General features: G+C 42.1%; 1 protein-coding gene across 1 annotated transcript in view; it reads right to left on the reverse strand.

Annotated features, from left to right (window-relative positions):
• Positions 1-7,050: 7,050 nt before the first annotated feature.
• Positions 7,051-17,938, reverse strand: part of LOC138453509 (four and a half LIM domains protein 2-like) — a 478,916-nt gene continuing 468,028 nt past the window's right edge. The window contains exon 7 of the mRNA XM_069606420.1: positions 7,051-9,826. Within this exon, the coding sequence (XP_069462521.1) occupies positions 9,663-9,826 (164 nt within the window). The 3' untranslated portion in view covers positions 7,051-9,662. The remainder of the gene's footprint in view (positions 9,827-17,938) is intronic.

A 17,938-nucleotide genomic window follows, 5' to 3' on the forward strand; every position in this document is an offset into this window, starting at 1 on the left:
CCTAAGCACTACAGGAGGCTATTTAAACCACACCCGATGGATGAATCTTGCTTTGTGTTATTCTGCATTCTCTGCAGCAGAACGCTCATCGTGTCTTCTGCTTCTGATCCTGGGCCTAAGGGAACAAAGGCTTACCATCCTGGAATCCAGTCTTCAGCAGCACCTGTAAAGAGAAAGAAAGAACAGGTTAGCACTACGGTCTTCAGTGGCAGCGCATCTCTTACCTGGTCCATCGGCTGTCACCAACGCCTCGCGCTGCATTCCGGCATCTGAAAGACAAAGGCTTACCTACTCTTCGCATGCTCCGGAGGTCTTCACACTGCATTCCGGCATCTGAAAGACAAAAGCTTACCAGCTCTTCGCACGCTCCGGAGGCCTTCGGCGCTGCATCCCGCATCTGAAAGACAAAAGAAGGTGCGTTTAAAGACATTGGGCAACTTTATTACTCACGTGCCATTACTCCTTCCCACGCCGAATCCAGTGGGTATTCCAGCACCCTTCAGCTTCTCTAAAGCTCCGAACTTGTACCTGCAAGATAAAAGGGACAGTTAGTGCGCATCGTGAAGCAGGCTACCAGCGCTTACTTACGTGCTTCCAGGCGCTTCTATTCCTCACGCGGGTTCGATCCTCAACTCTCATCAGCCCGCCATCCGCCATCGCCAGAACCCTGCAAAACAAGAGATATCATTACAAAAGACTTTTAAGACATTTGAAGTGCCCAGAACTTACCGTTCGTGCAGTTAACGACGGACAGCAGTCCTCTGAGGTCAAGAGGCCTGCACCCTTATCCAGTGAAGAAACTGGTTACGGCACCCTGCCCCGAGGCAGATGGAGAGCTCGGCGTTCACTTACCTAAGACATCTTACTCTTCAAGTCAGACATACAGGTCCAGCCCAAAGAGCCAACCGTGTGTTACACATCACCTTTGAAGATACGGCATTCACCCAGTCAAGACCGGCGCCTCTGCGGGAATCAGGTGAGCGTTACACTTTGTCATTACAATAGAAGTAAATTAGCCCTTCATGCTTACACAATTATATGATCTTTCAATGTGGCATTGGCAATGTTTAGATTTTTGTGGATATTAAACTTACTGGAACAGCACATTTGAAGTTTCTATAACCCAGGATGTGCTTTTAATCATGGCTGTCATCTGACATCCCTGCCCTGTGTGGAAAGGCTAATTTATCACATCAGAGGAATCCATTAAAGCCCCCAGCAAAGGGCCATCTGGAATAGGCCACTCCTACAACAGCCTCATTTCAGGATAATGCTTGAAAATACATTTAATTGAATTGCAGTAAAGTGAAATCCAAAGTGTTTGTAGAGATTCAAATCTGAACTAATCATGTGGTCGGATGCCTGTTCTCCCCACTCTCAGAGTTCAAAGAAACTTCATTGCCACCTTTCGCTCCTGCCTCTCTATTAAGTCAGCCATGTGGTAGGCATAATAGAAGAAGTCAAAGAAGCCCTGTCATATTGCTCAAGTAAATCATTGACTGAAGTCATACAAAGGATTGCTCACATAAGTCATTGTGTTGAACACGAGATCTTGTGTTTGCAGTTTAAATGGAGGGCAATATATAAAAATCTAGCTTTATCTGGTGTCATTACAATTTTTTGGGAGATAAGACTGAAATTATATGACGTGGGATCAAGGGGAAGGGCACGTTATTATTGTCAGATCCCCGCTATCTAATCAGTGTAAAATCGAATTTCCTAAATTTATCAAAAACGAAACAAAAGTTCAAATTAATACATTTATCAAAATGAACTACACAAATTCATGTCACGCATCAAGATGTGCGTGTTTGCAAGGAAATTACAGAAATCCATGTTTTACCCATGTGTTATATTTCTATGGAAAAATATACAAGCAAATCTGATTACAAAAGCAATATTATTCCGAGCAAATCTGCCCCCACCGTTTTCATATTCAGACATATGAACACCCAATGGAGATTGAGGGGTATGTTAAGGTGGGAGTGTTGACTGTTAGATAAGTCAATGGAAGTGCCTGGACAATCAAAAAGTGTGACACAATCTTTATAAAATGGGGAATATGAGTGATTATAAAAAGCAGGAACACAGAGGGAATAGGGAAATCACTCTGGAATTAAAAGCTTCAGGGAAAAAGAATACCTTTCCCCAGTAACTTGGCACTGAATCTGGATACCATCTGGAAAATTGGACCATTTCCATAGGGAATTCTGAACCAACTTAACCTGAGGCAGATCTGCCTTCCTGAAAAGGTGTTATGGGAATATATGAGTCCTGCTGCTGTGAATTCCCTTGGAACCCTTGCAGGTCTCTGCTGGCTCTGTGCCTTAAAATACATATTCAAAGTGGGTATTCAAAATACCCCAAATGTAATTAGATAATTCCTCTAGAATCATTGTCCAGCTAAATCCCTGGAGTGGGAAGGAATTTATGGCGGTCTCACAGGGGGTGCTCCATCCAAATAGAATACTTTAATATTATTGTGGAAATTGTTCAGTGCTTTCTACTGTATTTAAGGACAAGTGCAATCTGACTTCTTGTAAAGAACATAGTGATTTCTATGCACAGAGTGCAGGCGCTGGTAAAATATAACTAACAGAAAGACAATAGAATATTGGAGTTTGATGATATGAATTACATCCCATTTTCATGTTACTTAAAGCAGAGGGAAATTATATTTAAATAAATACAAACATTCACTGTATAAAACATGGAACATTTACCATATGCTGGCCGTGTGGCATTTTGTAGGTGATAGTCTAATTGTATCCTGCAGTATTCCCAGGTACAGTCTAATACTTTGGGCTGTGAATCAGTGCCCATGATTCATAGCCAAAATCGATAATTGCTTGATAATTTACCACTTATGAATGGCATAGACATTACAAATTTAATGTGAAGTAAAAGGGAGTTTAGCCATCCTAATTACATTCCCATGGAAAGATATCCTGGTATAAAAACTCCTCTTTCTCTTTCTTGACGCTGAATGGGATCTGCAACAATGGGATACGATTAGTAAATTGGGAGGGGGTGCTCATTCTTGTTTTAGAAAATCACAGAACCTTTTCCCTTTCTTGGGTGTGTGGACTGGCATCATGTGCGTTCTAAATTGATAGCCCTGCTTTTCAGGCCCAAAGCAGCATACTTTGATGCGATTCATTTTAGCCTGCATTTAAATTGCATGCCCATAGATTAGAAATTCACATCCCCACATTCATTCGGGGGAGGTGGTGTAAATATGGGTATGTAAATGACATTTTTCTATGAACAATTTCTTTGGTACCAAAACTTGTATTTGATACTGGCGAAAACAAACTGTGCTGGATTTGCTTTTTATTGGCTGAAGTTGATTTTGTGTAAAAATGAATTGAAGATAACTTTAATATACTGTCTGGTAAGTGGCACTCTGGTCATAGAATTAAGTGCTGCTTAGAGGTGGCCTTGTATTATTTAGGATTAAAATGATTAAACATATTATTAATAGTTTTGTTGAGGAATGGAATGCATGTATTACATTTAGCAAGATTGACACAGGCAGGCCAATTAAAATAAATGTTTTTCTTACAATCAATGTTCATCATAGTGTGCGCTGTTGTGGCTCTCTTGTGTAGTGCTTTGGTGAAAGCAATACATAATCCTCAATAAAAGACAAAATGCAAATACAAATCCTAACTTTTCCACATTTGTAGTAGGTCCTGGTGCATGAAGGATGAGTCTACAATGGTAACAAATGGCCATCACTATGCTGACACCATCACTTTCTCAAGGAGGCAGAATGTCGGAATTCAGATGCAAAGACCTTTCATAGTTGCAATTTAAACCAAGTTCTTTTTTTGTCTTTTATCATTAACAAACGTGTTTAAGATGGTCGTAAGAGTGGAAAAAATAACTTGCACATAGCCCACTTGTGTTAGTCAGCCATTTCTTGCATTTAGCCTAAATGTGTAAGGTAGCCTTAACTTGTTTTTAACCTTTCTGTTTAAGGTAGTGCTGTCACACATTTTGCCTAGTTGTGTAAGGTAGCTGTACCTTGTTTTTATCCCACGTGTATTAGGCAACTCACATTTAGCCTAATTGTGTAATTGTGTAAGTTAGCCTTACCTTGTTTTTAACCCTTCTGTTTAAGGTAGCGATATCACGCCTTTAGCCTAATTGTGTAAGTTAGCCTTACCTTGTTTTAGCCCATTTGGGTTAGACAGCCAAATCTTGCATTTAACGTAATTGTCTAAGGTAGCCTTACCTTACACTTAGCCCATTTGTGTTAGTCAGCTATATCTCGCATTTAGCCTGACTGTATAAGGTAGCCTTACCTTGCTTTTAGCCATTTGTGTTAGTCAGCCATATCATACATTTAGCCTAATTGTGTAAGGTATTATGTATTCATGTAGCGTTTAGATCGCCGGTGAAACGTAGCACTGCTCCATCTACACAGATGTAACCCAGGAAGTTGTTGTTTGTACAGCTAACCCTTTTCTTCTGATGCACACTGCACATGCACCACTTAGTAGAAAGCACAGACTCACTTCCACACACCCTGCACTCACATAAAACCCAAACACTAATTCATATCACCTCTACCATAAGAATGAAGCTCCTTTTAATGACAGAAATTCGAACTGTAGCTTCCCTTATAACTCTCTATTTCCTTTAAACACAACCCCCCCCTCTTTAGTCCAAAGCATACCTCTGCCAATACATACTCCATTTCGACAAGGGTGACTAGCAAGGCCTTGGCCATCCTTGCATAACGTTAATGGCTGAAATTCACAAAGGCATAATAGCACTTCCAAAATTCTCCCACATTTTTGGACTCCAGTCCCTCCGAGGGCATTCAACCAAAAGCGCTTTGGGACCATAATTATGGTGAAAGGCGCTGTAACAAATGACAAAATGAATGAATGAAAGTAGATGGAAGGAACTGTCTCAAAAAACAAAATGCCTGAGTGGTCTTTATGCTGAGGTTAGGATGGAGATGTTATCTGCACTTGCTCTCATTGAAATCTTTCTTTGCCCGACCTGATTTCTTCCTGTCTTGCACTTTCTTGCACTCCCCAGTTCCTTTCATCTTATTGTTTCTTTTCTACAATATATTTATGATCATTTAAGTTGTTTCCGTTATCTTTATTCTTGCCCCATTCTTCTAAACTACCCTCTTTCTCCTTTTCTTATTTTTCCCCTTTCTTGATTTGTCCCCATACTGTTTATGTGACAACACAACCATCTGCTTTACTGATTATTGTGGCCCCCTTCTTTTATTGTTTCACACTTCATTGAATGTATCCATATACTCTTGCTGTTGCTGTACTTTGATTCGATGGTTCTATTTTTTTTCTTTTACATCTTTTGCTGTGTCATGAAAGATTGTCCACTATTCCCCGTTTTTGGTTGCTTACGCTGGTTTGTCAATTTCTCCAAGCATGGGATGCAGCGGGTTTGTGTGTACCAGTGGTTGAAGTGTCTGGAAAGAAGCAGTGGCAATATGTTACTTACTGGCCTGCCCCTGCTCCCCACAAACGCCCTTGCCATGCCCCATCCCACGCACAATGCAAACCCCCAAACACATGCGCCTGCTGGTTAAGGGAAGGTTCAGTGAAGTGCACTGAAAGTGCATGGTTCAACTTCTTCCTACACTTTTATTTTACAACGAAAACATTCTGAAACAGTTTTTGTTTTTACTGTATAGGAACAGTAACACGTAATTAAAAGTAGAGGAGCACTGCTCCTGTGCTGCCGCCCAGTTTGACCACTGGTGAGTACATTGATGTCGTCAGTGCTCCAGGGGCGTGAAGGTGCAGTAACATCTTGTCAAGGATCCTGTTTCCAAGCTGGCCCCTGTTCATGCTGGTGATTTGGGATACGAGGTGCCTCCTTCACTACCTCATCAACCAGGATAAGGAACTCAGAAGAGGCGCCTTCATTTAGCCGCCTATCTCTTCTCTTCCTTGCTCCTTCCCTTGACATTGTCCGAGCGGCTGTTCTGAATGGATCCCAGCAGGAAGTGAGTGATTTAAATTAGATTGTCCAAGATAGCCCATGTACACCGCCCCTGGAATAACAGTATTTTCCCATGACTACCTGCAGGTATTTGTTAATGTTGTAGGTGTGGCAATGCTGTTACCGCTCATGCACAGGAAAGCCCTAATTGTGCAGAGACACTCACGATATCACTATAGAATGCAATTCTCTGGAGGGGGAGTGTGTAATTCTTGAAGAGGCCCTATGGTGACTAGGATTATGATTATGGCGAAGGATTGCCAGCACTGATTGGCACAGACATTTACATTTCTAAAGTCTCATGAACTGAACTCTACCATCTCCACCAGAGGCCCCTTTAAAAGAAATGTTTGCCCAAAAGTAGATCTTCTGAACTCCTCAGGTGAATTGCATTTGATAATATGTACAGCATGTTATTAATTTTGAGTATATATATGTATATATATTATTTTAGCATGATTATATTTCCTATCGGTTCTGCTAACTGAATGGAGGTAGGCAGTTATATTCTGCAGGATCTCCTCCAGCACATCAGTGGAGAAACAGAGCTTTGTCACGTGTGTTGTCTTCTGTGGCAACAGATCGCTTGGTCCCCAATCCGTGGATAGGAGCGCTTTTCAGAGATGCTAATTTGAAGGTGCATCTAACAAATGGGCTTCTAGGCCAATAGCCTGGTAAGTTCTCTTGTGCTTCTACAACGTGGCCCCGAAAGTCACGGGGCCGGATTTGTATCGCGTTTTTCAATGGAACTTTCGCATTGTAAAACGCTTTTTTAAATCAGGCCCATCATTGTCAAACCAAACGTGAAATCAACTCACCAGCACAGATTTTAAATAATTTGATCGAAAGTGATAGTCAGAAATATACTGAATTCCAATGTGTCGAAGGAACAACAACCCACTGTGTATCTGTATAGCCTTAGGGAGAGTGGCCTTCAGAATTCACTGACAGTTCAAAGTGATGTTAACAGCACCCAGACCACGCACAGTGTGCTGTGCATACAAGGGAGTGTGTGTGATTAAAAAGTACGCATGCACACATAACTCAAACGTGTGGATCCTTTTAATTCTTTACTGATATGTTCAGTATAAAACATGTGCCTTTATATAACATCCTTTACACATAGTTCAGTTACAGCATAGCGTTGCAAAGGACCCTTCTGGAGTTCTACACCATCGGCCGGCCTAAGCATAAGCAGCGTGTACATGAGCCATTTTGCAACAGCAGGGTGCACTGTTCAACAAGGAGAGCACGCCTCGTCAGAATAAATGATGCATAATAGTAACGCTTTCAAATGTGCTCTCACTCTGAATAAAAGACATGCCACACACAAAGTGTCCCCACGCCCACCTAACTACTGTGTACAGCTTTTCGCGCCCCATCACCAATATCCCTTGCTCTTAACCCTCTGTGCCCCTTGTCCTCTACCAATGGTTCATCTTTCTAATTATTCCCATGTTATTGCCTGGATCCCTTTGTTGCACAGCGTCCGTTGCTTCATATCCAGGTTTGCATTATATAAAACCCTGCTCACAGTCTGCAGCACGTGTTGCTGAGGTGTGGTCACCTACTGGAGGGATTTAGTCTGTAGGTGTGTTCAAGGGTTTGGTTTACAAGAGCGACAATTTTGGGATACACACAGAAAGATTTGATGTATTTATTCGTATTTTATTAAATTTATATAGCGCTTTAATCCAAAGTGCTTTACAAGATGTATTGCTTGCAATGCCAGTCCTTGCAGATACCAAATTAAATCACATTTGACAATTTGAGCTATTTCCGTGACAAATTTATTTATTTATTTATTTATTTATTTATTGAACATTTGTATGGTGGCTATAAAGCAAGAAGTGTTTCCAGGCGCCACAAGACAAAAGAGTGGTTGGGGGAACAGAGTGGTAAAAAGAAAAAAACATTAACGGTCCTATTAGGCCTTGTGATATTATGGATCGTGCAAGTACAAAATCAAGAATTGCAGAGGAGAGGGGAGGAAGTCAGGGGAAGGGGTGGGAAAGGGGGAGGGTGATGAGGGACAAGTGCAGGTTGGAGGGGGTCCAGGGGCTGAGCAAGTGCTAAGGGAAGCCTAAAGAGTGCAAGTACCAGGGTGAAGCAGGGGGAGGGGAAAATAGTGTGAGGGAAGGGGTGGATCAGCCTCAGTGGGCTGGACAGGGAAGGGTGCCCGAGTGCAAGTGCTGGTAGGATGGGATGACAGGGAAGACTGGTCCATGGGGGCCTGACCCCAGCAGACTCATAAGGGAAACAGGCAACGAATTGCATCGACAGTGGGAGACTAGCACAGCACGGGGAGATGGAAGAAGGACGAGAAGAGGAAGGTCTTGAGGAGCTTCTGGAACTTAAGGAGATCCAGATCAAGTCAGAGAGGGGCAGGGAAGCCGTTCCAGAGGGAGGCACCTAACCTAGAAAGACATCTACCCCCCACACTCCGCTTGAGAAACGTCTGATCTGCAGGGAGTTGGAACTAGAGGGCCAAAGGAGGGAGGTATTTATGGAGAGAGAGTTGGATGTAGTGGGGTCCCAGGCCACAGAAAGCCTTGTGGATGATGCAAAGGGTCTTGAATTTGGTCATTGCAACCATGGGACTGAGTGGAGAGATTTTAGGGCTGGAGAGATGTGGTCACTGGGCTTGAGGCCACGGATAAGTCTTGCAGTCCTATTCTGGATTTGTTGAAGAGGGCAAAACGAGGAGAGAGGTAGGTTGAGGAAGAGACTGTTACAGTAGTCACGCCTTGAGAGAACCAGAGCTCTGAAGGTATTGAGTTTCTGGGGAAGGTGAGGAAAGGGAGAATGACTCTGAGGAGGTGAAGCTGATAGTGGGCATTCTTGGCAAGGTCAGCGATATAAGGTGAGAAGGAGAGAGAGGAGTCGAAAAAATGACACCCTGGTTTTTTGCCTCACATGAGGGTGAGGGGAGGGGGCCCAAGGAGGGCGGCCATAGTGTAGGAGGGAAGGAGGGAATAGGAATCTGAATGAAATGCATCTCGGTTTTACTGGCATTAAGGCAAAGATCATTAGCAGCACACCATGCCTGGATAACAGTTAGACAGTCGGAATGAGAGAGGAAGGAGAGGAGGAGGAGTAGGAGGAGGAGGGAAGCCTAAATAAGAGCTGTGTGTCATCAGCATAACACTGGAAATTAGGAGAGAAGGTGTAAATCAAGTGGGCTAGAGGGGCAAGGTAAATATTGAATAGCCAGGGAGAGAGGATAGAGCAAGTCGAGAATGACATAGTGGAGAGAAAAGGGACAGTGCATTTGAGAAGACCTGTTTGAGAGGAAAGAGGTCAACCAGACCAGTGCCCAGTCCATGCTGCCAAGGGTATCACGTAGTCAATTTATGAGGATGGAGTGATTCAATTGAATTAAATTGCCATTGTGTGTTGATATGAATAGGCTGGTAGTAGTAAAGTCGTGAGGTTTAAATACCTCCTAATTTGAAAAGAACCACTTAATTAGAAACTGATATTGCATAGGATATTTACTGCATGGTGTAATTTACCTAGATTTACCCTATGCAGTCCTTTTAATGGGATATTTACCCTTATGGTATCTAAAACGCCACCCGTTTTTTAAAGTCCAGCATACACAAAATAGGTCCCGGGGGACATCCCTCACACATCGCACATAGCACCCAATGTCATTCTTGCAGCATTTAGGCCTGCATGTGTAATCCCTTCGCACATTCCAGACAAAAAACACTCTCCTGATTTTTGATGAATCTTTTGCCAACCAACGATTCTTCACATTTTGTGCAGGAGAAGCAGTCGCTGTGCCACTCGTGCGCTTCGAAGGAAACATATTTGGCGACCCCGTCAGCTGAAATGGAATGTAAATATACAGAAACGTGTTACACTTTCATATATAATAACTAATAATAATATTAATAATAATGACATTAATAATGATAATAGGTTTTTATATAGGACTTCATAGTGGATTCTCCTGCTTCTTAGACCTCTAACAACAGCTGTAAATCTAGCCAAGTTAATGTACACAGTTTATCGACCTCAGAAGGATGGAAGGCTTAGTAGCCCCATAAACTACTAGCCGAGAGTACACAGAGTATTCTAATATCTTCAATTATCTTCAATTCTCTCTAAGACATAACTACAATATTGGACATTCTCAAGGGCCAGGGACTGAAGCAATCAAAGATCCTATCTTCTTGAAGCGTGATCCATAACCCAATGGTAAATTTGCTAACACGGGATGGCAACGTTGCAGGATTAAAATAATGTTCATTGCAACACTTGGATTAAAAAGAAACACCCTCATCTGCAAGTGCCTCTTTATGTTAAAATGGCGGGTTACTGGGAGGAAAGGACTCTTCCCGCCAGCATGCGGATCCTCTTCCTCTTCAGTCGCATTAGATCGCATCCTGGAATGTTTTGATCACTGCCTTCTTTGTGAGATTCATTCAAACATCATTGCTCTGTGCAGGCATCTCCTTGCATTGGGAGCCTTATACATTTTTTTTCTTTTTAATGTTTTAATTTTTTTATTTCTTATATCACGCAACTCGCCCTCAGGCCTCTGTGCGCACAAAAAACTAGACAAGACAAATAACATGAGATGCATCCAATAGCAAAGAGGATTCATAGCACCAGGAAGAACCAAATCAAAAACAATTAAAATAATTAAAATAAGGGATGTGGTGGCGGGGAGGGGGCTGGGCTTCCAAACTATTCCACTGTCAGAAAATTATGGTTTTCCTGTAAGTGAAACGTCTACTCTCGCCACTCTGAACAGTCAGCTGAAGTTTAGATTTCTTAGAATTAGAATTTTCCCGTGAATGTAGTCTCTGGAAAATAAATCGTCAGAATTCAGACCCTGCTTATCCTCACACAGTTGTTGTGAGCAGGGAATTTCATGATTGTTTTATTGCTATATATGTTATTGTTTTATTGTTCATTGTTAGGGCTGAAGTATTTCGAAGTGTCACAAACCACTTTCCGGCTTCGCAATCAAAGTTGTGAAATGTGTAGTGTCATAGCGCTCCCACTCCTGCCTTCCCTGGATTGGCCGGCAGCAGAGCACTGGAGGCCAAAGCACACGCCTATGCCGACTATATGAGGCTACACCCCAGACTGCCAGGCCCATCAGACCAATTCCTGCAGGTTTTTGGCTGTGTGGGTTGATTGAGATGTCTCCATGCATGAGACAGATGGACAGAGACATTTTGCCACATCTTCTGTACAATGAGTTTTCACTTGTTCCTCAAATCAATAAAGTGATGCAAAGTGATTTTTTAAAATCTTGTCACAGAAATAAATCCTAGTTTGTTTCTTCTTTTCTCAAGACGTGACTGTGGATAATGATTATGTGGTGTCAAGGCTTGATTGCGCTAATTCCATCTTAATGGTTTGGTGCCTTGAGGGCCATTCAAGGGATAAAAAGGCTCGCACTTCTTCCACAATGCCCATACCAGGAACAGCCTCAGATGAGAACAGTGCTGCAGACCCACTGGCTGAACACTGCAGTTTGAAAGTTTTTTCGCACTCCCCTCTGCTTCTCTGCTCTTTTTACTGTTTTTATTCTATTCTCTTCTCCTCTCCCTTCCCCTTCTCTCTCTGTCCTCCCCCCAACTTTTTTTCTGTGCACTTACTCTATCAGAATTGTCCCTGGACCTAGTATGATAGTAGCAAATGTTTGTCTCCCCCCCCCCTTACTATTTATCCCCCCTTCCAGCACCATCTGAAATGTCGTCAGGCCTAGTATGAAAGTTGCTTGTTTTCTTCCTCTCCCTCCTCTCTCCCCCCCACTCCCTCAACTTATGTAATTCTCCGGCTCTACCAGAAATGTTGTCAGGCCTTGTACAGTGGTTGCCTATTTGTTCCCATTTCCTTCCTATCTGTGTCTTATCTGTGTTTTAGCTCTTGCACTATCTGAAATGTCGCAAGGCCGAGTACGATAGTTAATTTCACATTCTTGTTGTTCATGGCCTGTAAGAATGTTTTGTATTTTCCCTTGTTCCCTCCCTTGTCGTGAATCGCTTTGATACACATAGGCGCTATATAAATAAACTATCATATCATCATATCATACCCCAGTCTTGCATTATGCCATCAAAGAACTGCATAGAGTACAAAGTGCGGCAGCCCGGCTGCTGCTTGAATGGTCACAGAGGGATTTAATCACTCTCACATTACACCAGCTTCATTGGCTCCTGATGGCTGGCAGTATTGCCTTTAAGGCACTTTGTCTCCAGGGGTGAACTGGGAACCGAAAGAGGCCCTGGAAATAATTTTCAAAGTGCCCACATATTACTCATTTTCAGGAAGCCCAACTGTTTTCCTATGAGAACATTTGGAAATAAAATAGGTTACCGCAAAAAAAGAGGAGCACAGTGTAGAGGCCTACTGGGAAATCTCCAGAGATGCCTATAGGCCAGTCCACCTCTGTTTGTTTCACCTACAAGACCTTCTAGGAAAGAGGAACCTCTCATATCTCCAGTTGTGAAAGTAAATGTTGTCCCAACCGCCTGTGCGAACTGTCAGGAATGGCGTGCTTCACTTCCTGGACGATGCTTTTCCATCGATTGGCAACAGTTCATTTTCTGTTCAAGCAGACAAGTTCTTGAATAGTTTTACCTTCCATATCAGAAATACACTAGACCACTTGTTCTTCTGACACTAGCTGAAAAGCTAAAAATAAAGTGTCCTCACTTGACGGAAACTCCCGTTTCCTGCACACCCTTATTACTGCGCGGTAAATACTAGTCAGAAGTTCAGGAAATTTGTAGTGATGCAAACTTTATCAGTAGGTATAATTTTGACTTTAAATCAAGTAAATGTCACTTGTATTAGTCCAAATCAACAGTGCATTTAATGTAATAATGTATTAATCATAGGTATATAGAAAAAAACTTAAGAGCTAAACGCATTTCAGGAAAATATACCGCTTCATCAGGAGCAAATACACTTCAAATTCAATCAATTAAATGGTGATTCTTCAAACTCCAAACATATCTACAAGGTAAATGGAAAGTTTGTATCAGTAAACTGTGCATCAATCTATATGTTTGATAGTTTGTGATTTAAAAAAAACAATTGAGTAGAAATCACAAGTGTAGCAGTGTTCAAACACAGTTGATATACATCTGTTCTATGAATTCCTCTTTTGTTTAGACTATTATAACGAGTTACTGGGTCTGTTTGATAAGCAAAGGAGTAAATAAACAAGGGGCTGTCTCACCACGGTGACCATCAATCAAATGGAAATCATGAGAATAACAAGGAATATATGCCTCGTATAGTGTGGTCGCTATGAATACAGAATACTTATTCAAATGTTGAGTAATCTGCATTTGGTGTTCGATTGTCAAGGACGGCCCATTCTGCATCAATCTATGACACATACAAAGAGTATGTTATAATTGGTGATTGTTCACAATATCAGATCTTAGAAGTATGAGAAAAGTAGCATACCGGTAGGTAGATCAAGGTATTTTCAAATGGACACGGTATGGGCTGGAAATCTCACTGGGACAATTTCTAGATGACATCTGCAAAAATGCTGAATCAAGGTCTAAATATAAAGTTTTGTAGAAGTTGCACCATAATCAATAATCAACTCAGTGATTGAGTTCTTACCCACGTATGTGGTTGTCGAAGACCCGTTGTAAAGGGATGCAGCGCTGCAAAGCAGCTTAATCGCTCTGTAATGAAATGAGATGCGTCGACTTTAGTAAAACAGTTATCCGATCCTCACGCGCATTAGTAAATACCCAATGTGTCTCGAATATTACTTGGTTTCCTAAGTGGTTGTATCCCAAGACTTCAAGGTGGCGTGCCGCATGGGCTGCGGTAAAGTGCATGGCGTCTATTTTGAGTGTAAATTAATTTTGTAAACTGGCAAACGTTTTAGAAGACTGCGGGAATGCCTGCAAGTCCCCAAAGAGTGAGTTAGCCAGAGAAGTACTGCTCTGCTTTAAGTTGTATTAATAGGGATGTGCCATGATTTCCATTGGTATGGTCAACATGATGAACGTGTAATGCATGTTAGTTTAAAGGTTTATGAGATTAGGTACATTGTGGCCATCAATACATTGTAGCAATAGTTATGCATCATGTAGACTGTCGCATCTAATTTGTGAATCCAGAACATTTCTCTTTTTGCTAGTGCAGAGTTCATATCCCCTCCTCTTGGTGGGGTTTTAATGGTTTCCAATACAACATACCTCAATTGTGCAACTGAATGTTGCATTTCTGTAAAGTGTGAGGTTTGATTGTTTGTCCGGATGTTAGATTTGTGTTCTGTCAGTCTTTCTTTAATTTTGCGAATGGTTTGGCCTGCATACAATGTGCTGCATGGGCATATTAGGCCATAGATTAGGAATCTGCAGTCACAGGTGAAATTGTTTGATATTGATCTTTTTTCCTGTGCATGCGAAGGTCCCAAATTTAGGTTTACCCAAAAAGGTTTATCAGCCTTGGTCTACCCTCTCAGCCTTCATCAGATCATCTTTAACATGTATCCCTCTGGTGTATGTGATCATGGGTGGCTTTGGAAATAATTTACACAGTTGGGGGTCCAACCTTGTGAGTTTCGAATTTTTCTTCAGAAGTCGATTTATATGATGGCTCTGCCTGGAATATCGCATTAAGTGCACAAAGGGTGGATCCATACAGGGTCAGACTGGGACAAGAAATAGGCCCAGACACCCAAAAAAAAGCAGCCCACCCCTTGCCTCAAAGAAGTGGGCCACCCCTTGTCTCACGACCCTTGACCTCTGATGACATCACCGGACGTGATGACATTTGGCCCCACCACAAAGTGACATCCCGGGAAGCGATGAAACACAACCTTTCACCCATTGCCAAAGCAGGAAGTGGCATCAAATAGCATTGTTCCTAAGTACACTACGAAAAATATGGTTATTATTTCACTAATGTGATATACATTTCATACAAGAATGGATCACCATATGTATCATTAATATCTGTGTATATAGATCCATATTGTCAAATGATTGTGAATGCAAGCAGACATTCAAGGCCAAATGATGTTATTGTATAGCACTTACGCTTAAGCTCTTTTTTATAGAACAAATGTGCATACAATATCACCCAACCTGTGTTGGTACTCATTTATCGACCTAAGAAGGATGAAAGGCTGAGATGGCCTTGCTGGGATTGGAACCTGCAGATCACACAAACATTGCAGCAGCGAGGGCTCAACCCACTGAGTTATCATATCGGCTATAGTAAAATGAGCAATTATTCTGTAGTGGATACCGGTAAACTGGTAACTTAGATTTTAACAGCAGACCAGTTAAGTTCATCTGCAGGTATGGTGCAAAGTGGGCCGCATGTTAAGCCTGCATGCATCTACTTCAGGCTTCAGAGGTTGGCAAAATAGGGAAAGCAGCGCACTCACAAGACATCCCATACTCTGAGCACTCGTTACCTCATACATGCAAACAAACATCCCGAACAGCATGACCGGGAGATGGGAAATATAGACACATTACAACAAAGCATTCATTGTGGCACAATGAAGTCAATGGCCACTTGATGTGCTATGGTCAAACATTTCTACACTGTAAAGAAGCTTTTAGGCACAAGGATTTTGTCAAGTGACCGAGGACACCGAGATGGAAGTCTTGTGATGATCGTTAGAGAGACAACGGCAACAACAAAAAATATGCTATTACTGCAACTTGTGAAAGGCAAAATACATAGTTTGAAATTGATGCTTATTCTACTCTAAAATTGGTCGTTTATCACTGATATCCCTAATACAACAGCACAGCCACTGCATGCGGCTCCAGCCCCTCAACTTTGCATGATGCAGCAGCATGTGAATGATGCATGTATCATAATTTATGATGCACACATCATGCATGCAAATCAATCATCAAAACAAGGCAACATGTGTTACCTTGCTTTGATGAAATATACCGATGCAGGTGTCACAGTTTTTACCTATACAATGTTGTGATGCAGCCCTTAATAAGCAAGGGACTAGCCCTGTGGCCATTTATGCAGCTGTCCTACCGGGCATTTTGCTGATATGTTTAATGGCAAGTCTGTTCCTGGGCCTATTCATTTTTAAGCTCTGACAGTTTGCAGTCATAAGCCTGGAAAATAAATGGCTCACGCATTGCACTTCTCTACCACCTTCATTAGACTGTACACACCTGAAGGCTTGGGGGTGTCCTGTCTTTTACTCAGGATGCCACTTAGGGCCCTGGCATTTACCAGCTCTTTCTTTCTACTTGTGGGTGCACAGCGAATGCTCACTGCTCCCAATAATTATAATTATTGTGTTTCCTGGGATTTTCAATGGGTTGCTCGTGCCTCATTGATGCCCTGTCCTTTCATTGTATTGCCCAAGGTTCATTTCTTGGCTTTCTGCTGTCCTCTTTTAGACTCCCTTTGGCTACTTCTGTGCCAGTGCTGAGCCAGTTGGATTAGACTGCCAATAGCCCAAGTTGTGTGGCTACCCAGCCCTTCAATACATTGCCCGTATATTATACTGGGCCAAAGCATAGCTCATGCACCGGACTGCGCTTGATTATACTATGCAGGTGAACTTACCACACTTGCCTAACTCTGGCTCATGCTGGTGACCACCTGTTGCAGAGTGCTGCCCATAGATCATGCTCTGCATGAGCTCCCAACTCTTGCAGAGGGCTTGTCATGGCTATTGTTGCACACTGCTTAACCCTTGCCTTGGCTTGGTACAGGCAGTCTAGTGCAATGCCACTTGCAGCACCTGCCTATGTCCTGTGCTGTGCTGTGTAGGCCGCCACCGCTTTGAGTAGATTACTTTTAGCATTTGCTTCATCGCAGTAAAAAAAGCAGAGTAACATAACATGCTGAACAGGTGCCGCACTCTTGTATTGGGATAATCAATCATCAAAGCAAGGTAACAAGTGTTACCTTGCTTTGATGAATTATACCGATGTAGTTGTTTTTTTTTTCAATTTTATTATTATTTTTTAACTTTTTTTCTTCCAAACCATCCCAGGGGTGGGCAGAAACCGGCCTCCACTCCCCAGGGATGATTTTGGCCCGGCCACGGGCCAAGAGGCCGAGGGGCCACTCCGACCCTGGATCCATATTATGTGTTTTTGGTTTCAAGAGGTTAGTTCTAGTTTGAACTGAACATCTGTTTCTGAATTGTTCCAGTATGTTATCAGGATAGGCTCTACTCTTAAATCTTTTGTTGATTTTGCCCATGTTTTCATGATAGGTCTGATCTCCTGTATTGAGTCCGCGTATTCTCAGGAGTTGGCTCAGCAGTAAATTGTCTTTCAGGTGGTCTGGATGATAACTTGAGTAGTGTAACGCGTTATTCACATCCGTTGGTTGTTGATACATAGAAGTTGTGAGAGTATTGCCACTGGGCGTGAACCGTATGTCTAGGAAATGAATGCTTGGGGTTCCAACTTCCATAGTGAACTTAATGCGTGGATGTTGTGTATTAAGGAAATTAAGAAAGATGTCCATTTCCTCTATGGGATCTTTCCAGATCCAAACGATGTCGTCAATATAACGTTTCCATAGGCCTAGTTTTGGTTTCCATTAGTGATGTTCCAGTATATGTTCTGTCTCAAAGACAGACATAAACAGGTTCTCGTATGCAGGGGCCATTGACAAACCCATTGATGTCCCCGATATCTGGAGATAGCAATTATTTTGGAACCGGAAGTAATTATTGCACAAGATGATCTTTGCCAATTCAATTAAAAAAATTCTGTTTGATTGTACATAGTCCTCCTGAAGGAGAGCCCATTCCAGGGCATCCAAACCATCACTATGTGGGATCGATGTATACAGACTTTGTACGTCAAGAGTGAAAATTGCCCATTCTTGTTTGAATTCTGTTAATTCTTCAAGTATGTTAAGAAAATGAGTGCTATTGCGTAACTACGTTGTGGTTTTTGTACATTTAGTTGCAGTACTTTGTCTACATATTTAG

This window comes from Ambystoma mexicanum, chromosome 4p (genome assembly GCF_040938575.1).
Source record: "Ambystoma mexicanum isolate Mex_15411 chromosome 4p, UKY_AmexF1_1, whole genome shotgun sequence".
Lineage (NCBI taxonomy): Eukaryota > Metazoa > Chordata > Amphibia > Caudata > Ambystomatidae > Ambystoma > Ambystoma mexicanum.